Below are 21,871 nucleotides of genomic sequence, written 5' to 3' on the forward strand. Positions count from 1 at the left end.
GATGATAAGTTTGTAGTTTAAAAGTACATATTTTTATTGCTGAAAATGAAAACAATTCCGCTAGACAAGACCCCCACGCCTCGTTTAGCACCGTTTATTTCCCCTTAAAACCGCGTTTTAAACTGCAATTCCAAACTGCACTCAAACCGCCAACTGCTGAGGTCCAACAAATTCTATTAAATTGAGAAAAATCTTGGAATGTTTTCCTCAAAAAACGTAATTTCTTCTCGACTAAGACATCAACATCTTGGATGACATGGGGTGTGTAAATTATCTTGATTTTATTTTAAGAAAGTGTATTATTCCCTTTAACAACCTTTGTTACAGCACCCCATGCTTGTTTTACATGTACACGTTACGCCTATGAACATTTGTGAACCGCATACATTTCTGGCCTTCACTTCCGACAACAAAACCTCCCAAAGCAAAAATCCTTTATTACCTTTTTTCTAGAGAAGTTCAGCATTACGGAAAGCCCTTATATGGAGCTGGTATGGGTGTGTTTTATGCATATTACTAACCTCATTTAAAAATGCACCGAATTCATTAACATAAGATCGAAGTTAAAAGATTCCTTTGAGAATTTCAAATGTGTATATAAATACAAATAATGTATGGAAATTATTAGTGAATGAGACCACATTATTACCACAGCTGGGTACAATTCAGAATTTAAGAACTGGCTCCATTTCAATTCATGAGTTGAAATTTCAATTGAATTTAACACTCCTCAAAGCATGTTAAATTTTGAGCAGGAGTTAAAATTATGGGCAGAGAAATAGTAATTAACAATGAAAATTCTTTAGTTTTTGCTAATATTTATATCACAAAACATTTTAAATAACAATGTGCCTTATGATTATTAATACACTCCATGTGTATGAACAATTGCATGTTCAGAGTAATTCAGAAAAGTATTATTTTTGATTATTTAGAAAAAATAAAGCAGTCATGCACTGTAAAAAATGTTCTGTAATTATGCAGCTGGTTGCCAGTAACTTACTGTATGAAGATAAAAACTGAAAATGTTTCATGTTCATTTAACTTTTAACAAACTATTGCCAGCAATTAACATAAATATAAAATCTACAGTAAGTTACTGGCAGCTATTTGCCTGTTATACTGTAATTTCTACAGAAATCTTTTACAGTGTATGAATGTCTTTGAATTCGAATCCTTTTTAATTATTGGTTCCTTACACCACGTCCTAACTACATGCAACGTGACATGCAATAAAATTAATAATTTTCATGTTAATCTGGGTTTTTGTCCTAACCAGCTGGAATGGCAACATGCGCCCATTCTATTTTAAAAATTGGAACAACAAAATTCCGGTCCTGTAATTTCGGTTACTGTTTATGTGCATTATATGATGTTAAAAGTGTGAGTTTAAATATATTTTTGTGTTCCCAGATTTAAAGTCTTACTGAAAACAACAATGGCTTTTTCAAATGTCTTATTAAATAGAAACAATAACAAACAATCTATTTTATGACAATGATTGTTTCAGTAACTCAGTATGTAGTTTTAATCATTTGAATGGTGTAATATTTATGTAACTATACGTTTTGATTACTGTACGTATGTATCTATTTCATTGCTAGTGAAGTACTGACCGTGAGAGCCTGCCCACATGCTCTTCTGATTGGTTGTGTTTTTTGATTGATTTTGTTCAACACCCTGTTTTCAACCTCAATTCAAGTTCATTTCAAATTCAGGAATTGACTTGGAAGTTAAAACTCGTTCTCAATTTGAATCTGAATAGCACAAAATCTTTTACAAACCAAGTGACAAACGAAAACAACATCACACAATTTCACAAAAAGCTTTTCTTCTCACATCTGTAATTAGTCATTTCATTCCAGTCATAAGACTTCAATATAGTGCTTCATTTTCTTGCATCAAGAGGCTATATATTTAAACTAGACATGCAGTTATTTCACACAAAGACACACTTAAATGTAATAAAGGGCAGTGTCTCTCTGTTCAGGTCCAGTAAAGCCACTTTAAATCAACTCAGCATGTATAGAAAAAGCCTATTGCATTGTGCCTTGAGCAGTAGCACCTCAAGGTCATATATTTAATTCCCAAGGAATGCATTTAGTATTTTTTATAGCTTGCAGTAGCTTTGGTAATCTTATACTAACTAAATAAAACTTGTTTGTATACTATACGTCCACTGGGCCTCAGCTGAGAAACACTTGTTTGAATGCTCTGAGCATGGTCACTGGGGTCTGGTGTGATGCTCCAGTATTACACACATGAGAAAATGTTTAAGGGACCAATGACCAGCTCAGGGTCAACATGCAAATTCACATGGAGACACGGCAATGGAAATGGCTTTGTGGCAGTGTAAGTAAACTATTGTATACTGATTGGATTTTACGATGAGAATTATTGCTATTTACCATTGATAATAACATTATCCACTTATATCTAGTCGGTACCTAAAATATTTTCCGCTTATATATATTAAATGAAAAAATACAGTCACTGCTGTAAATCTGAGTAATTTCGGTTCCCCCCACTTGTTTATATACCAGACGCATGACTGAGACATGATCTTTAGATGAGGTGAACATGCCACCGACTTACACAACATACGAGACTTACGAAAGAAAGACGACACCCAAATGAAAAAGCGGACCGTCGCAGGTAACGTCCGGCCCTCTTACCACGGCTGAGGTGAAAAGGACCGCTTTTCTAGCGTGACGGCGAGGACTGAGGCTCAGCCGAAATTCATGCAAGCCTCGGCTGCCCTGCCTCGGTCTGCGGCGCGTCACGCAACCGGCGGAGCTGAACACAGGCCACGATGAGTACATGAGACGGGCAGAGACGTGCTCCCGCCCTTGAGCGGGCACGGTGCTGGCCGCAGAGCATTCAGCCGCCGAGAAGGCACCAGCGGGCACACACAGCACACGGGGCAGCGCTGATGCCAGCCCGGTACTTACTGCCAGGTCCTGCACTAGCTTCTCCTCAAAAAAGTACTCTTCTGTCTCTATCCAAAGTCTCTGATAGCCATTGAGGAAGAGATTAATTGAGCGATGCCTGAGGAGTGGGGGGGAGAGGGAGGTTAAGAGGAGAGGAGGGAGAGGTAGATGAGGGAAGGAGGTGCATTATGTGGAGTGAGAGGAAGATGTACAGTCCATGGCCTCATCTGACTGGTCACCTTAATGAAGACATTCATGAAAGCACAGCTACGATCTAAATGTTGAAGACATTTTCGTTGACACTTTCCTTACAAACAAATGTTTTTGTTTTGATGACCAGATTCTTAGCATCCTAAATTTATCTTACCTGAATATAGGCTTTATGTACACAACAGTGGTCCCAAAAAGTATTTCTTTCAATCCTATTCATGTATGAATTTGATAGCAATATGTAACAAAGTATTAAACCAATCACTGTAAAGAAGATTTGTTGGTTCTACTTAAAAAAGTAAGTTACTTGGTTGCCTTAAAATATTTAGTTAATTCAACCTAAAACAATTAGTTAAAAATATTAGTTGACACAACAATTTTTACACATTTTAAGTTGAATTATCTCAAACTGCATTTTTAAACAGGTTGTGCTAGAGCTTTCGTTAGGTTTACAGTACAACAAATAAACGTTTCACAAGGTATAACAACCAGAAAGTTTCTGAGCACTTTCTTTTTTAACAATACAGTATATCTGTTGCTGCATATTTTGTATTGCTTGAAAAATGTGTTTATTCTGTATTTATTCTATATATTTAATTTAAAGTAAAGTCATTGGATTATATACTCCGTTACATAATGTAAAGATATTCACACGCTTTGAAGTATGGCTTAAAGCAACACTATGTAGTTTTTTACCTTGAAATAATGTCCCTTATTTCAGTGATAGAACAAATTTTAACTGGACAAACTGTACTGTTGCTGCAACCTGAGCAGCCTCCTAGCTGCTACAAACACAATCTGAAAGTGGCGGTGGAGGGTAGGAAACACAGCCCCGCCCCTCCCCTGCCTGCAGAAGAGTGTCTGATACCAGGCACTGTTGCGCTTTGCAACCACATGTGGGAGCTGTAAGTCATTTTTACATGGAAACTACATAGTGTTGCTTTAAAGTTCCAAATCCATTTTGGGGCCACTGTAGTTACAAATTATATCAGTGGCTCCTCAGGTGAAGAACCTTTCCACTCATCCTGAAACTTTTCATCAATACAGTACATAAAGTAAAGCGACCCAGCAGCAATGGAAGGTGACCATTCAGAATGGTGGCACTACGATATGCTGGTGCTCAGCCTTTAGCTTGGAGAATGAAGGAAGGAGGAGGTTTAGTTCTCTTAGTCTCACATTACCGTTAGCATGGAGAACAGACGATCAAAGCTGGAGGTATGGTACACCTTTTCCAGCCAAACGTACCGATAGCCATTCAGGAAGTAATTATTATTTTTGTATCTGAAGTGTGTTATGGAGACAACAAAAAGGGAAAGATTTAAGGAGCAGGAACAAAGGAGCATGAAAAAACCAGGTTGATATTCCAAAAAACACTCTGCATAATATGTACAGTGGTGTGAAAAAGTGTCCCCCCGTTAAAACATAACTTAACTGTGGTTTATCACACCTGAGTTTCTCTAGCCACACCCAGGCTTGATTTCTACCACATCAAAAGATCCTCAAAAGAAATTCAGGAACAAAGGAGAAAGAAAGCTTTGGGACTTTAGCGAACCACGGTGAAAACATGAACCTTCCAAGGAGTGGAGTGGCCAGCCGACCAAAATTACCCCAAGAGCGGAGTGAATACTCTTTAAAGAGGTCAGAAAAAATCCCACAACAACATCCAAACAACTAAAGGCCTCAGTTAAGGTTAGTGTTTTTTGACTCCACCATAAGAAAAAGTCTGGGCAAAAAATGGCCTGCATGGTTCCAAGATGAAAGCCGCTGCTGAGCAAAAAAAACATCCGTTTTGCCATAAAACACCTTGATAATCCCCAAGACTTTTGGGAAAATACTCTTGGAAGATGTGTGTCTCATTACATCTGGTGTAAAAGTAACAGCATTTGGGGAAAAAAAACAGTAATATGGCGGTGGTAGTGTAATGGTCTGGGGCTTGGTGTGATAAATGGAACCATGAATTCTGCTGTCTACCAACCCTACTGAAAAATCCAGCCAAGACCAGCACAAGCTGGTAGCTGGCCCTAGCTGGTTAAAGGTGGCACCAGCTGGCCCATGCCGGTCCTTCCAGCTAGACCAGCTTAAAAAGTTAACAAAACACAGCTAGACCAGCTTGTTACACCAGCAAAACCAGCCTCCTACACCAGCAAAACCAGCTTAAACCAAGCTGGGAGACCAGCCAAAACCAGCTCACCAGCCCACGCTGGTCCCAGCTGGATCCCCCAGCAGGGAAGGACAATGTCCAGCCATCTGTTTGTGACCTCAGGCTAAAGCGAACTTGGGTTCTGCAGCAGGACAAAGATCCAAAACACACCCGCAAGTCCACGTCTGAATGGCTGAAGCAAAACTAAATGAAGACTTTGGAGTGGCCTAGTCACAGGGGGCAAGCACTTTTTACACAGGGCCATGTGTGTTTGGATTTTGTTTTCCCTTCATAATAAAAACCTTTATTTAATAAGTACATGTTGTGTTTACATGTGTTATCTTTGATAAATATTTAGATTTGTTTCATGATCTGAAACATGAAAGTGTTACAAACATGTAAAACATGTAAAATCAGGAAGGGGGCCAACACTTTTTCACAGCACTGTACTGGAAAGTTTTGACATTAGAGGGAACAAGGTACAGAATGCATTGATCTGCATTTGGAAAAGAGGATTAGCTATCAAGGCAGCTTTCGATTATTTGGTAAGTACAGAAAGATGTAAAGGTGTGTTGGTAAACAGTAAATATTAAAGCTATATACTTTAAATAAACATTGTAAAATTGTAATAGAAATACAAAGGTCTCTAAGGACATACCTTGGTAGGTTATAAAGTGGTGCCATACGGAAACAAGCCACCACGGCACGCTTGCGTTGCTTTGACAACAGCTTTTGAAACACCATCTTCTTGTTCCTCAGAGGCTGCTCTACCTGACAGTGAAATTAATGTGGGACATGTTTTTCTCTCTCTCCAATGTGAGGAGTGAACATTTGTAAGTACACATAGATTTAAAACATGTTAAGGACTAAAGCAATACTAAAAAGCAATAATAATATAAGAGCATTAGGGAATATTTTATTTTTATTCCTTTTTTACCTGTTCAAGGTGATAGACGGCAGCGGAGATGGCCTGAATTCTTTCCACATTGTGCTCTGAGTCTGGAGGTCCCTCGCTCTTCAACACAACATCTTTATAGAGGTTCAGCTGCCACTGCACTGCTGGATCTGCCGACTGTGGTGTGATGAAATATACTATTTGAACCAATGTCAATATCTCAGCATACATGCTTGATTATGATAGATCCAGACCTTCTCCTGAAGATGAAGGTTCTTTTTCAGGTAATCCTTGACCTCATCATCTGTGTCTTTCTGTTGAAAGGAGAAAAAGTGACTTGTTAGAGAAATGTAATTAAAGGGATAATCAGACCAAAAATAAAAATTCTGCCAATATCTATATACAATGAAAGTAAATAGTGATGTGAACATGGCTGTCTCTACCGTAGTTTCCATCTACTTTCATCTGCTGTCAAAGTCAATGTGAGGGTAAATGACAAAGATTTTTCATTCCTTGAAAAATTATCGCTTTAAAACAACAAGAAATGTACTCACCAGACTGTAGCGGATCTTGGCAAGGGAAATGAGCTCCTGGTCTCCAGGAGTGCACATATTTAGGCCAATGGGGAGCATCTTCTTGTGAGCTGCTACAATAAGAGATGTTTGGATGGAGTACAATTCTCCTCTTCTCTTTTTTCCTCTTCTCTCTTGGTCCTGACCTCCAGACTGGAGGTGAAGAAATACATTGTAGTTATTAATATAGCACTTTAAGGAAAGAACAATCCAGCAAAAAAGGATCCAGGAGTAAAAAAATAGAAAAATATAGGAAATATGGGACTTGTCGATTGGTTAAAACCCCATAAGGATTTACAGTATTTCCTGTCTGGCATCAATGGGTAAAAGGTATGTCTGGGTCTCATGTATAAAGGTTGGCAATTTATTTATGCAGCAATTACCTTCGACATCTTAGTCTTGCTATCTCCAGTAAGAAATGCCAGGTTGTTGATTTCATTTTGCACTACAAAATTTTGCTCTTCTCTTTTAAAGTTCTGTGAACACACACACACAAAAATTGCTTTGTAATCTCGACATTTTTTAGACATCCTGAAATTGTTCTTTAAAGCTATGCAGAAACCTTACATGAGATTTACACCAAAGGATGAAAATGTCTGACACCATTTTGAAAAGTTCATTTGAATCTGAATCTGGTTCCTTTAGCCATTTGCACCTAGATTGTAAAAAAATTTGATGAAAAAGACAGCTGTATTTGAAAAGCTCTTCTGTCTTATGTTTTAACTCTGTATTTTTCTTTTCTTTCCCTAAACAAACAAAATCCAAATCATCCAAATCATTTAGCAGGTTATGAGGTAAATACCTGTTGTTGTCCACATAACGAATGAGCATGGGATAAAAGGCATACAGATCCCTGCACAGAACAGCAAACTCATCCAGAATCTGGAGTTCAGCTTCCTGTGTATCTGCTCTGCTTTCAGCCCGAAGCAGCTCCTCCTCAGCCACTACTTTTACTGTCTTCTTCTTCAACTTCTCCAGCGTCGGTAGGAAGTGTGTCCTCAGAAGGTCTGGGCTAGCCTTGCTAATTATAGGCTGGGTGAAGACTATAAGGGGGGCAGAGTTTAAAATAATTTGAGGGCATTGCATTCCCTTTGTTGTCAGCAACTTATGACATTACAGAAAAATCAACTGACCTGCGAGTCTTTTCATCCAGGGAGCATTATCAATACCAAGGTTGTTATTTAAAATCTTGAGGATGTTGCCCAGGATGAGGCTGAGATGCTCAGATGTGACAGTCGTGCAGCAACAAACATCACTTGGGGAGTTCTCCGTGCCCTTCGCCCACCAGTATGACAGGTAGTTGCACAACATGGGTAGGATCACCTCGATGACCTGCGGCATCTCTGTGTAGCGTGCACCCGATTCGGTTATGTCATTGATGTCCTTCATCAGGCCATCCAGATGGGGCATCTCAGGACACATCTCATCCACGGTGTCTGGCATGCTCAAAACTGTAAATTGTTTCGGAGAGCAAATTAAAGTGTGTTTTCTTTGAAAAGATGAATGTGACCACTGTCACTAGAGCCAATCAGACTATTAATAAAGCAAAGCATTATATAGAATTTATAATGGGCTTATTTAATGTCAAATACACTCACTAGCTCTTTCTCTTGGAGTTTTGGTGTTGAAGACAGATTGGGGATTGTGCATATTCAGCTGAGGTTCTAGGAAGGCCACAGGCATGGCTCCAACCAAAGTGGACAAGCATTCACCTATTACTGGAAGCTGCCTGTAAAATGCCACCAGGGTGATCTCAGTTCAAAATTAACAGATGTGTACTGCCGTAGTCAAAAAAGTTTACTTAGCAGTAAAGTTATTTACTTCTCCACATAGATGTTTTTGCCAGTGCCTAGAGAGTAGAGGGAGGTCAGGATCCGATAACAGGAGAGCTGAATGTCATCCACTGAAACAAATACAACTTCAATTATTCTGAGGAAGTAGGGCTGTCACAATGATTAAATAATGGCCATTTCAGATCACCACAATAATTGCACATCTCTCTAAAAAACACAAGGGGGAGGTGCAGCGCCTGTATTAACGAGACCGTATCAGGGGCAGTTCACATATCGCATCTTTTGCCCGCTCAAGGTCGTTATTTCAAATGTAGACGCGCGGTATACGCTATCATAATGGAAGCGACATACTAGTTTTTTTCAGGCCCGTCTGCACCCCATCGAGTTAAAAACATCTCGACTTTCAGAATGCCGCAAGCGCACCGCAGGTCATGTGACAAGAACCAACCAACGGTCGCGCTTTCCGCGCGGTTTTAGATGCGAAATGTGAATCACCCGAAATGTGATGGCGCTTCTTAACTGACAGTGTGTCAATGTCAAAGCTATTCAATACAGTGAAAAAATGCAATGCATTTAAAGAAATGCAGCAAAACTTTGATAAGCAGTATGCACTGCCAGGTCAAACATACTTTGCCAAAACAGCAATTCCACATTTAGGGAAGTGAATGATGCTATTCTTAAGGATCTGTAAGGAATAGTTTTTTTTTTTAAGTAATCACATTGTGTGAAAATTATTTCATGAACAAACCAAAAAAGTATGATAATTAAATGTCAAAGCAATAAAACAGACAATTAATCGTCATAACCATCAAAGTCCTAAAACAGTCAAATAACCGTCACAATTGCCACAATTCTGTAGACAATTAACCGTCAGCCAAATTTCATAATAGTGACAGCCCTATGAGGAATCATTTACAAAACAAGGATTCTGCATAATTGACAAGAAGATTTTAAATATTTATCAGGTGCGTTACAGACCAACAGATGTAATATTAAAAAGTAAAACTGGTCAATATAGTGCATATTCACTGTAATGTTCTTGCCCATATAAAATTGAGTAACACTGGATATTGTGTACATTTTTGGTAAAAGCAGTGCAAATTAAACAGCTTTTTTTACAGATTTACAGTAATCACAACAAAATGATGGTTCCACCCATATATAACAAAAAAAAACCCTCTTTAAATGTTGAGATATGAATTTAATTAGTGCTGGGCAAAGATTAACTCATTCACCGCCAGCCTTTTTGAGAAAAGTTGCCCACCTGCATTTTTGTGATTTTAACAAAAGTTTCACAAAATTCCTTGCAGGAAAAATTATCTTCTATAAACATACAAATTATATAAAATTAAAGAACACACCCTCTGCTTTCAAACAAGCAATAAACAAACAAACAAACAAACAAAATGGGGAAAAAACGTTTCATTATATATTTACTTTTTCCACTTAATTTGACCACTGAAATATGGATATTTCTCTTCAAAAATACAGCATTTTGAGCAAAAAGCTTAAAAAATGCGTTTTTGTAAAGGAATTTATGTTAGAGATCAGACTCAGAATGACTATCAAACATAAAGGCAGTTAAAATAAATCATTAAATCTTTTTAACTTCCGTTTTTGATAAATTCGGTTTGGCGCCATCTAGTGGATGAAAGCGGTATTACACTTTCACTTTGAAATTCGTCCAGAAAGGCATATTTATTAGTTAAATATTAACTCATAATTGACGAGATAACTCGTCAATGGCAGTGAATGAGTTAATAATTACACACAGTGCACACACATATATTATACAAAAAAATCAATTTTTTTGTATACAATTAATCGCAATTAATCTTTGCCCAGCACTAAATTTAATACAACCAGAATTATGACAAACATGCATAAGAGCTATTAAAAGTAATATACAATTACTTCATGAGCCGCTTATACTTACACAGCAGTTCGGCTCCAAATTGATGCTGGGTGATGTGCTGGAAGAGAACGGTCAATACGGGCAGCAGCGCCACCGACGTGTAGCCAATGATCTGAGTGACGCCCTTCATCTGAGTGCGGGACTGACCCAGCTTCCCTAGCTTCAGGTTCTCCAGAGTCTTCTCCAGGTCTTCTGCTGCATTCTCAAAGAATGTCCTTACGCCAGCCTTCACCAGCTCTGAGCCAGACTTCATCACAGTCCTACAATAACACAGACAGATTTTTAGAACATGTATTCAGGTCAACTGTTGTGCATAGAGCTGAAATTTCCCAATTACCTGAAGTCCAGTGAGCGTGACAAGATGTGTAAGCAGCTCACCATGGTGGCAGAGTCACTTCCTGTGCAAGCAGACAGTGTTATAGCAGTGAGATGGAGGTGAAGCCCTATTTATAAGAATCTGAATACTTTGAGAAATTCTCACCAAAAAGTGAAATCCTGTGTCTGACGAGGGCTGCAAGCTTACAGAATAGACTAAGAAGCAATAAGACAAATTATTTAAGTTAGTATGAGACTATAGCACAAGCAGGACATCAGATTTAAATTCACGAATCTAAATTTCTGGAACGGCGGTACCTGGTGATCATCTCCTTCTCTTTGTTGGAGGCATAGCCACTGCTACTCAGGTTTATACTCGGGGAAGACATAAAGTACAAGCAGTGGTTCTTGAAGTATTGGTCTATGAGAGGCAGCAGAATCTGTGGTGGAAAAGATCTTCATTATTAACTATACAACATGGTACTGTACTGTATATAAGAAGTCTTTGCCTTTACAACGAAATCCTACCTTAGCAAAGAACTTGATCTCTTGATCGTGGGGAGATTTGTCGTTTTTTCCACTGGTGGCCATAGCCTCTGCAAATGTTATGAAAACATAGCAGAAAGGTCATCAACTTGAGACTTCCTTAATATTTAACTGTTTACATCATTCACCATTGTTTCAACTCACCAAGATGAGCAATGAACTCCTGCGCAGAATCAACGTAGTTTAAGAGCCTTTTGAGGAACTTGTAGGCAATCCTCTTCTCCATAGAGGAGGAGTCTTGCTCCATGTCCTTCAGACCTCTGCATATGTGCAAATACGGTATTTGTTTGATAGCACAAAGACATTAATGTTAAACTTGTAATATGATTTTATGTTTTACAGTATTTTGTATGAAATGTTGTATTTGTACCTGCTGATGGCATATCCATTAACCTGAAGAAACTTGAAAAGTTCCTGGGACTTCTCTCTATCTCTGTACTTCTCCTTAGCCGTCAGTGTGTCATATGGCACTAACAGTGGATGACTTCCACCTCCTGTCAATGAAAACACACATTATGCAAATGCCCCTGATGCTGTCAGTTAAGGACTGAGCCCAAAGACATTTTCCATGAGATAAGTGTCACCTTTACTGTCAAGTTCAATTTTCTTCTTCTTCGCCCAAATGTTGTGGTAATTTTCTGCGACCGTTTCCACCATCGCCTGTTGCAATGATTGCAATGATTCCAATGAACAAAGAGTTCAACAGAAATCATGTGAAATATGTACAGGTAGCGATAAATAATTTTACACTTGCCTGAAGTTCTCTCGATAGAATAACATTATCCAGATCCTGAGGGGCCGGTTTAAACTCTCCCTTTAAAAATGGAAGAGAGACATTACACTGTGCTAAATAACACATTTAAAAATCTTTATATAACTCTAAATGCAAACCCAAGACTGCATCACAGCTGTGCTGATATTTATAACAATTGCATGATTGCGAGTGTGATATTACTTTTTCGACATTTGATAGATGTTACCTCGGAGGACTTGCTCTGTTTTTCTGTTTCTCTTTGCTGGATCATGGCTTCCCCTTCTTTGGTCCTTTCGATGTTCCATCCCATTGCCAACATGCTCTTAAGAGTCTCTTTCCCAGGGTAACAATATGTTTCCCGTTCCTAGATGAAGTGATGGATTTGTAGTACTTTTTACCTACGTCCATCTACTTATTCTCTGCAGCGTAATTAGAATTTTTGCAGAATTGGGCATGCCTGAATTTAAAGAGAAATCTACCCACATACTTTGAAGTAAATAAAAAAAAATTCTATTTTACAGAAATGTGAAGAGTTTGGTTCCAAAACACGATAAACGGCATTTAAAAAAACAGCATTTAATTTTTTTTTTAATTTTTTAATCAAAATCAGTATTGTATTATGTCAGTATTAAAAAGTAAATTCTTCATTTTACGTAAAATCCGATATCCGTCGTGTTATTCTGTCCGTTTTTACTTCCTTTTTCCAAAAACCGACAAACGCCAGTCCTCCTGCACTGCAGAATGCAATAAATCCGCTTAACCAATCACAGCGCAGCATTCCACGCATTGTAAACAATAATGGGGCCGCTTGGAATACACGGGAATCCTAGTTTTCCTCGTCTACTTCGTGATCAACAAACAATCAAAAACAAAATAGTAATTTGATGGCATTGATAAACCTGTGGTGGTTTTCTATGGTGAAGAAGAAACGTAAGCCATCAAAATCGAATAATTTATGTGAGAGGCACTCGGGCGAAGGGAAATGCGGGCTGTTGCTTGTTCCCACGACAGCATTAAGCTTCTGTCATGCTAACACATTGACCTCAGGGAATCTTATGAAAAACAACAAAAATCAACAAAAATCATGCAGAACCAAAACATTTTACTGCTGATCGCTGTCAAAAAAGTTCAGCGACAACGTCCCAAGGATGACAGCAGCAATGACAGTGTTCTTAATATGACAAAGGGTTTTAATTAATGTCATTAATGTTTATTTTTTAATTAGTATATACCACTAGTCAACTAAATGAATAACATGGCAAAGAAGAATGAAAATGTATATATTGATTCAATAGATTTACAGCTTTAAAAAAACTTGGATTTGGATTTATTGTATTTTGTGAAAAAAAAGTTTTTATAATAAATCTTTAAAAATCAAATTATGGATTTTAATTTTTAATGTTATTATAACCTAAAAATGCTATGTAAATGTTTGTAAAAGAAAATTGTGGTTTTTATCTTGTCACTTTCTTGGTATAGAAAACACGTTTTTATCCAAAATAGTCTAAATGGATTGCGTTTTGGAACCAAACTCATATATCATTTTTTGATGACGCTTTTAAGTAATATGTTTAAAAAATACATTACTAAAAATTATACTTAAATATGTGTATGAAAGTGGGTACCTTTTCACTTAGTTCCTTGTATGGTTTTAAATATGGGTGAGTTTTAGCTTTGTCGTCTATTTTATCTCCTACAGTCCAGCCAAGAGCAATCTATTGCCACACAAGATAAAACAAGAAGTTACACTTAGTCTATCTCAACAGATGAGCTGAAAATGTTGAACTCTAGTACCTCTTAATAAGATTAATGGAGAAGTTTTAAAATATTCCTACCTTCTCAGAGGACCATTTCTCATGGGAATGCTCGGCATACTTGTTTGCAATGTAATCTAACTTTTCAGGTAGGGAAATGCTGGCAAAAAACATCACAATATACCATGAGGTTTAGTAGAAATGGCCAGTAGAAGGATACTACAGTAGTTTGATGGCTAGTGTTTCAATGATACTTACTTAGCAGTGTTAATTGGCTGGGGGTCAAAGTTGCCTTGGCCATCCACAGAGGCTTGTTTAACCAATGTAGATCCTGGGCTGGAATCCACATAGTCAGGTGGAATGGCACCGGATATGGCACTCAAACACGGCAATGCCATTTTAAAAAGATCAGCATCATATTTCTGCAAAACGCACAATAGAATCAAAAAGAGAGAGAATTTTTGGGACCAGTGCAATGTACCTTAAACACTTTAAAAATGGGTTATGGAAACATATGCATCCCTCTAAAGGTTAAATAAATTAAATGTGTGCTGTAGTATGTTATGAATGATCTCTGTTGTACCTTCTGAGAGAGAGAATCAAAAAGTCCCCAGAAGAGTTTCTTGGTGAGGTGAAGCTCCTCCTCTGATGCCATACCAGAGCTGCCCAGGCCTGTTGGCAGACAATAGTACTTCCAATTCTGCTCGTAGTGATTGGTCAAAAGCTGCAGGAATAAACAAACATCGTTTTGGAAATACATCCAAACTGAGAATATATTCATATCTCAGATTTCACAGTTATATTTCAAAGGTGTTTGGCCTGCCAAGCCATCTGCTGATTGACCCACTCTGTGACAGAGTGATTATGATGGGTGAGACAGCTGCCAGCAGAGAGACAGGGTGCTGAATTGTGAAGAATGTATTACATTTATGTAACTTGCTTAGATGTTCCTGCTGTACCAAAGTATCATGGGTAGGCAGATCTCTGGGGACTAATGTTGAAAATTGCATCAGATAATGCATAAGCCAGCTGATGTGTAATTGTGTGTGTGTGTGTGTGTGTGTGTGTGTGTGTGTGTGTGTGTGTGTGTGTGTGTGTGTGTGTGTGTGTGTGTGTGTGTGTGTGTGTGTGTGTACCTGGTAATTATCACGTTGTGGGGACCAATTGTCCCCACAAAGATAGGAATACCAGTGTTTTTGTGACCTTGTGGGGACATTTTGACGTCCCCATGAGGAAACAAGCTTATAAATCAAACAAAATGATGTATTTTGAAAATGTGAAGTATCAGAAAGTTTTCTGTGATGGTTGGGGTTAGGGAATGGGGTAGGTTAGGGGAATAGAATATACAGTTTGTATGGTATAAAATGCATTACGTCTATGGAATGTCCCCACAAAACATGGAAACCAGAATGTGTGTGTGTGTGTGTGTGTGTGTGTGTGTGTGTGTGTGTGTGTGTGTGTGTGTGTGTGTGTGTATGTGTGTGTGTGCCTGGTAATTATCACGTTGTGGGGACCAATTGTCCCCACAAAGATAGGAACCCTACTGAAAAATCCAGCTAAGACCAGCATAAGCTGGTGAGCTGGTTTTAGCTGGTCCCCAGCTTGGTTTTAGCTGGTTTTGCTGGTGTAGGAAGCTGGTTTTGCTGGTGTAGCAAGCTGGTCTAGGTGTGTTTTGGTCGCATTTTAAGCTGGTCTAGCTGGACTTAGCTGGTCATGCTGGAATTCCAGCTGGCCCACCAGCATGACCAGCTTTGTCAGGCTAGGAGGACCAGCGTAAACCACCTTAAACCAGCTAAAACCAGCTAAAACCAGCTACCAGCTTATGCTGGTTTTAGCTGGATTTTTCAGTAGGGAATACCAGTGTTTTTGTTACCTTGTGGGGACATTTTGATGTTTCCATGAGGAAACAAGCTTATAAATCAAACAGAATGATGTTTATTGAAAATGTAAAGTAGGAGAAGGGTTTCTGTGATGGTTGGGGTTAGTGTGTGTGTGTGTGTGTGTGTGTGTGTGTGTGTGTGTGTGTGTGTGTGTGTGTGCGTGCGTGCGTGCGTGCGTGCGTGCGTGCGTGTGTGTGTGTGTAAGCGTGTTTGTGTAAAGCTGTCAAAACACTGGGAACAATGTATAAATTATAAATATACTTGATGATTATAATTCAGTGTATGCTTTGCATAAAAGAAAAGGATAATGTTGCCAACCATATAATATGTGCAGAACACACAAAAAAAACACACTTGCTTTATTCTTTTGGTCATGGCATAATAAATGTGTATTAAAGGATTAGTCCATTTTCCAGATCCAGATAATTTACTCACCACCATGTCATCCAAAATGTTGATGTCTTTCTTTGTTCAGTCGAGAAGAAATTATGTTTTTTGAAGAAAACATTCCAGGATTTTTCTCATTTTAATGGACTTCAATAGACCCCAACACTTAACAGTTCCAATGCAGTTTAAAATTGCAGTTTCAACTGAGTTTTAAACGATCCCAAACGAGGCATAAGGGTCTTATCTAGCGAAACAATTGTTATTTTTGGCAAGAAAAATAAAAAAATGCACTTTTAAACCACAATTTCTCGTCTTCCTCACGTAATTGCGTAATGCCGTGGAAAGGTCACGTGTTACATATATGAAACGCACATTTCCGGACCATTTTAAACAATGAACTGACACAAAGACATTAATTAGTATCATTCGACATACAACAACGTCGGAACGGTCCTCTTTCTCCACACTTGTAAACACTGGTGCGTAGTTTCGATACGTCATCTGTGACCTCTTGACGTAATGACGTAATTACGAGATGTTGCGCTGGCATGTCACACGACTGGAGGAAGACGAGAAGTTGTGGTTTAAAAGTGAATATTTTTTATTTTTCTAGCCAAAAATGACAATCGTTTCGCTGGATAAGACCCTTGTGCATCGTTTGAGATTGTTTGGAGTCCTTTTAATCTGCGGTTTTAAATTGCATTGAGGCTGTTGCGTGTTGGGGTCTATTACAGTCCATTGAAATGAGAAAAATCCTGGATGTTTCCTCAAAAAACATAATTTCTTCTTGACTGAACAAAAAAAGACATCAACATTTTGGATGGCATGGTGATGAGTAAATTATCTGGATTTTTTTTAAGAAAATGGACTAATCCTTTAATTTAACTATGTACAGTATACTTTCAGAAAAATGAAATGTGCATTGCTTCTCTCTACTGGCACTGAAATTCATCCAAAAATGATGATGACCACTTTTTTAAGTGAACTCACTTTAATGGGCATCTTGCAGTACTCTGAAAGCTGTGGAACATCAAACACCAGACGACGCAAAAGTTGTTGCAGCATTGATGGTCGAAGATGCGTGCAGAAAATGCAAATGACTTCAGATGACACTATCCTACAGTTCACACCAGCCATCTATAACCAGGTATTTTCTAAATCAAATTTATATATAAGTATGGGTTTTCACCAATCCCAATCTCTTAAAAATCTTTTAAAAGGTGGTCATGGGAGGCTCTTACGTGCAGATGGCCAGCAAACATTCCTCAATAGAATCTCTCTGGGCCTTGGTGAGCGATCGGCCCTTAGATAGACGATAGATGGTATGCAGCGTAGAGTCAATGAGAGTTGCATAGTGCTCTGTGTGAGCGAACAGATGAGCACAGCGTGTCAGTAGAGGGAGCACGGCTGAGCCTATGTACCTGTTCATGGCCAGCGCCGTCTCTGTGGTTCTGAGCACCTCCTGGTGGACATAAAAACAGTAGGACTAAACATAAATTCACCATGTTCACATTTAACAATAAACAGAACAAATGTAAATGTATAAGATATTATCATATAATTATTGATGATCATCAATGTTTTTAATTAAAAACCTGTGCCCTGTGTGAGCAAAAACATGCTGCTTATATTACAAAAAGTACTAATAAGTAATGCATGAGATAATAAGAAATGCAATACTCTCAAATATCAAAACAAGGCATGATACATTTATGACTGTGATTTCTTTTCTGCTCTGCAGAGTTCCCTACCGTGTCCATTGAGGCTGATGCTCGCAGGTCTGGCAGGAAGCCCACCTCCAACAAGTGCAGCAAGAAGCTTTGGTCATCAATACCATAGACACGGTCCAGGAAAAGCACCATGGGTGCCTTGTGCTCCGGACAGAAGCTAGCATTCATGTCCGGCTCCGTTACACTTCCATCTAAGCAGATAAATGAGTAAAACAAAAAGACATTAAAACTAATGACTACAGAACAAGAGGCGTGCTGTAAGATAAAGATGACAATTGAACTGGTAATAGCACTCATAAATCATTGGCACATTGTAATGGGTTATGGGAAATGATTCCTTAAGTTTAATTTATGCAACGGGCAAACTTGTTTAACCTTTAGGCTTGATGAACAAATGTGCGTGCATTGAAATAAAGCTTGTCATCTAAACCACACTCAAAATTAGTTTTTACCATTTAAAGGTGCAGTGTGTAATTTTTAAAAGAATCTCTTGACAGAAATGCAAAATAATATACAAAACTATATTATCAGGGGTGTATAAAGACCTTTTTATAATGAACCATTATGTTTTTATTACCTTAGAATGAGACTTTTTTTATCTACATACAACGAGGGTCCCCTTACGTGGAAGACGCGATTTTGTGCCGCCATGTTTCTACAGAAGCCCTTAACCGACAAACTTTTTTTACTAAGTCAGGGTTTATACAGAAATCCTTGAGTTAAATTTACTACTTTTTACTACCTTTTTTACTACCTTCAGAATATTTTTTAAAACCATCACCACACTGAATTGCAAGTGTTAATCAGCGACCTTTCTATTATTTACACAGATTTTGACATATATAACATACAAAAAAAAATTAAAGTGAAAAAAATTCTTTTGACTGAAATATTTTTCAGGCCAAGTCATATTCCTTTACCTAACACTTTATGTAGGCGAGACCAATAGCATTTTAAGGGGAGATTTTTTTGCCATAAATTCCATATTGAAGTCTCATGTGGCATATAGCTAGCTTTAGTTTGCAGGGCATTTCAGATTAAGGCGAAACAGCTAAATAACTCACTATACTGTATAAAAAGAAAACATGAATATCACCACCTTTAATTAATCTTTTATTAATTATTTATTAATTGTAAATGTATTTATTTTAGCATTTACTAATAATTTTTTAATCAAAGTTGAAATTGTTAACATTAGTGAATGCACCATGAACCACCGTCAATTACTGTAATGACATAAACAAGAATTAATTAATGATTATATACTCTATATTTTTCATTGTTTGTTTATGTTATATAATGCATTTACTAATGTGAACAAATACAACTTTTTCATATCATGTTATTCAGTACACATAAACAAATAATCCAGGGTCTGTTCTGTTCACACAACAGCTTACAGTCACAGCTCTAATACAGTAGGTTATGTGTATGAATATAAACCCTGAACGAGTAACTCGAGTCAAACTCGTGTAGAACTCGCACAGGATGTCTGTAACCATAGTGACAGTTGTAAATTGAATGACTGTACTTTATCAACAAATTATTATGTTACAATAGAGGCAGCGCTGATGTGCTAGTTTGTGCGCAATGTTTCTGCTGATTACTTTCTCTTAAGACCTAAATGGTCGTGTTTATATGAGGATATTTGCAAAGACGGGATTTTTGAGGCATATGTGTTATTTAAGGTCAATAAAGCGGCAAAAATACGTACAACACATGCTCAATGAGAATCGAATGCGCGGCTAGCGTGCTCCTCTGAAACAGAAACAGCGGACGCACTGTTGTTTGTGTTTGAATGGCTTGTCACTTGTTTTAAAACTGCTGTGCTTAAATATATGTACAAATGTTACGTTTTTGTGACCACACGCAAATGCAACTGCAAGAACCGACAGGTGGATGACATCAAAGTCGCGCGAGAGCATTTCGGAAGCAGTCTCCTCTTATGATTCCTCGTCAATCGCTCTCAAGGGATTTGGATGTCATCTGCCTTTTGGTTGTTGTGGCGCCACATGAAGTTTACCCACGAGTTAAACACAAACCCGTTGTACCAGCCACTGGCTATATCAGCATAGCATTAAAAAGCGTGCCGCGGATGATCAGTAACGTGAGAAATCATTTACCCCCAAAATACAGGACCCCTTACGTTAGTCATACTGTGCAAAGACACGCAATTACCTGTTTGGTTTTCTTAGCCCACGAATTGAAAGCCTTGCCAATCTTCATCATTTCGCTAAACCTTTTACACCTTTATCGATCTTCAAAACATCGGAGCCTTCCTGCATTATAAGTTTGACCATGCTAGCTAAAATAAACTTTTACCTCAGCTTAACGTGATACAGTCAGAAAACCCGGAGTGGATCCGGTCCGTAGTGATTACAGAACGCTTACTGCGGAGAGAGGAACGTGATTTGGCTCCACTCCAGGCTTTGATCACATCCCAGAGACGAAAGATCTTTGATTATTTGCCCAGATATGCGGGTGAATTGAACTAATTTCCAGGCATCATAACATTACAAAAGGCAATCGAAAATTTACTACCTCGTCAGATGACGCTTACTACTTTTTACTACTTTTTACTGGCCTTAATTTGGCATAATTTAATTTACTACCTTTTACTACCTTTTACAACCCCGCGGAAACCCTGTAAGTTGTCTCCGCCGATGACATGTTTTTTCCGGTGGCTGCTACCGTAGTTTCCTCACCACTAGATGCCGCTAAAATGTACACACTGCACCTTTAACGCACTCTGACCAGCCAAAACATCTTTAATCAACAAAATGATCAGTGAAATTTATATCATCAAGACTTCCACTCCCTGAGGAAGTATGAATTAGCCCTTAAATCCTACAAACCTTTATTCAAGACAGGCATTTTGAGTGGAATACTGATGATTCCAACCAGATCTTTAGTGGGCACCAAAGAACGCAGAATGGCACGGATACGCAATGCTTCACCTTTGCCTTTGTTTATTAGCTGTAAAAAAAATATTTTGGTAATTAAAGTAATTTCCTTATAATCATACACAGACAATGACATCTAAAAGACCATCTAAAAAATTTACTGCATGATTTTCCGCTTAAACCGGTGAATTGTCTCTTATAATAATAATACATTTATTTTATTTATTTACTTCACCAGCAAAACTGATGAAGCAACAGCAAATGATGAAGCTGGTCAACCATCGTCAGGGAAAAATAAAAATATTGCTGGGTAAGCTAGTTAAGAACCCTGCTGGTGACACCAGCACAATATACACTTACAGTTTTGTTCAAGGAAGTAGTAGATTTATCTTCAGCTCGGTCACAGACTTTGCACATTGATAAAATCGAACAGTAAAAATAGCACTCACATGCATCTCAGGTGCACAGCGTCCCAGAAGATCAATGAGAGCCGAGTAGAAAGACATAATAGAGTTGCCCATATGTGCGACCTCCTCCTCTTCTTCATCCTGTCCTACCCTGTCAAACAAAACAAACAGCAGAATGGCTTTTTTAAATCATGCTCACTCGTTCACGAGGTCAAAGCACAGCGTGAAAAGACATTTCAGACAAAAACTTAATAAAACGTAGGATGCTTGGCTAACTTTTCATAGGACCAAAATAATCTCGATAAAAATAGTCTTACGTGGGTGTGACCCCCTCAGGTAAGTTGGGTAGGTCTAAAGCTGGATCTTCGGAAATCTTAATGGCCTCCTTCATGGCAGCTAATAAACCTTGTCCTCCCTCTCCTCTAAGAGCAGGTCCAAAGCACTCCGGGCGCCTGATCAAAAGCTTTACAACTACATTAGCGTTCTCCTCAACACTTTCACCTGAGAAGTGAAATCACACACAAACAGAAACAAAAGTTCACATCTGAAGTCTGAAAAATTGCAGATGGAGTTGCCCTCCGTCAACCAAGATGAAAGAAAACAAGTAATCAAAAACAGTTATTACTGGAAAATGTTTTAAGTTCACATTTTATTTGTCATGTACATAACCATAACCACTATGTTATATAGCGTATAATGTATAGTGAAATACTTAAAATTATGCAATGCAATTATATACA

The 21,871-nt window shown here is 38.2% G+C and overlaps 1 protein-coding gene across 4 annotated transcripts in view; it reads right to left on the reverse strand.

Annotated features, from left to right (window-relative positions):
- ryr3 (ryanodine receptor 3) overlaps nt 1-21,871 on the reverse strand; it is a 107,800-nt gene that overhangs the window by 17,750 nt on the left and 68,179 nt on the right. For all 4 annotated transcript variants that reach the window (XM_073856074.1, XM_073856072.1, XM_073856073.1 and 1 more), the window contains 31 exons: nt 21,449-21,632; nt 21,174-21,282; nt 20,677-20,797; nt 17,843-18,012; nt 17,332-17,553; nt 17,082-17,171; nt 14,408-14,548; nt 14,083-14,246; nt 13,906-13,984; nt 13,696-13,785; nt 12,297-12,434; nt 12,071-12,130; nt 11,901-11,976; nt 11,687-11,810; nt 11,461-11,576; nt 11,299-11,366; nt 11,089-11,210; nt 10,937-10,986; nt 10,793-10,853; nt 10,477-10,715; nt 8,569-8,650; nt 8,346-8,476; nt 7,881-8,198; nt 7,550-7,790; nt 7,315-7,402; nt 7,131-7,223; nt 6,730-6,900; nt 6,430-6,489; nt 6,218-6,352; nt 5,939-6,051; nt 2,952-3,048 (listed from right to left, as the gene is read on the reverse strand). In XM_073856074.1, the coding sequence (XP_073712175.1) occupies nt 2,952-3,048; nt 5,939-6,051; nt 6,218-6,352; nt 6,430-6,489; nt 6,730-6,900; nt 7,131-7,223; nt 7,315-7,402; nt 7,550-7,790; nt 7,881-8,198; nt 8,346-8,476; nt 8,569-8,650; nt 10,477-10,715; nt 10,793-10,853; nt 10,937-10,986; nt 11,089-11,210; nt 11,299-11,366; nt 11,461-11,576; nt 11,687-11,810; nt 11,901-11,976; nt 12,071-12,130; nt 12,297-12,434; nt 13,696-13,785; nt 13,906-13,984; nt 14,083-14,246; nt 14,408-14,548; nt 17,082-17,171; nt 17,332-17,553; nt 17,843-18,012; nt 20,677-20,797; nt 21,174-21,282; nt 21,449-21,632 (3,953 nt within the window). The remainder of the gene's footprint in view (nt 1-2,951; nt 3,049-5,938; nt 6,052-6,217; nt 6,353-6,429; nt 6,490-6,729; nt 6,901-7,130; nt 7,224-7,314; nt 7,403-7,549; nt 7,791-7,880; nt 8,199-8,345; nt 8,477-8,568; nt 8,651-10,476; nt 10,716-10,792; nt 10,854-10,936; nt 10,987-11,088; nt 11,211-11,298; nt 11,367-11,460; nt 11,577-11,686; nt 11,811-11,900; nt 11,977-12,070; nt 12,131-12,296; nt 12,435-13,695; nt 13,786-13,905; nt 13,985-14,082; nt 14,247-14,407; nt 14,549-17,081; nt 17,172-17,331; nt 17,554-17,842; nt 18,013-20,676; nt 20,798-21,173; nt 21,283-21,448; nt 21,633-21,871) is intronic.

Source organism: Misgurnus anguillicaudatus, chromosome 18 (assembly GCF_027580225.2).
Source record: "Misgurnus anguillicaudatus chromosome 18, ASM2758022v2, whole genome shotgun sequence".
Lineage (NCBI taxonomy): Eukaryota > Metazoa > Chordata > Actinopteri > Cypriniformes > Cobitidae > Misgurnus > Misgurnus anguillicaudatus.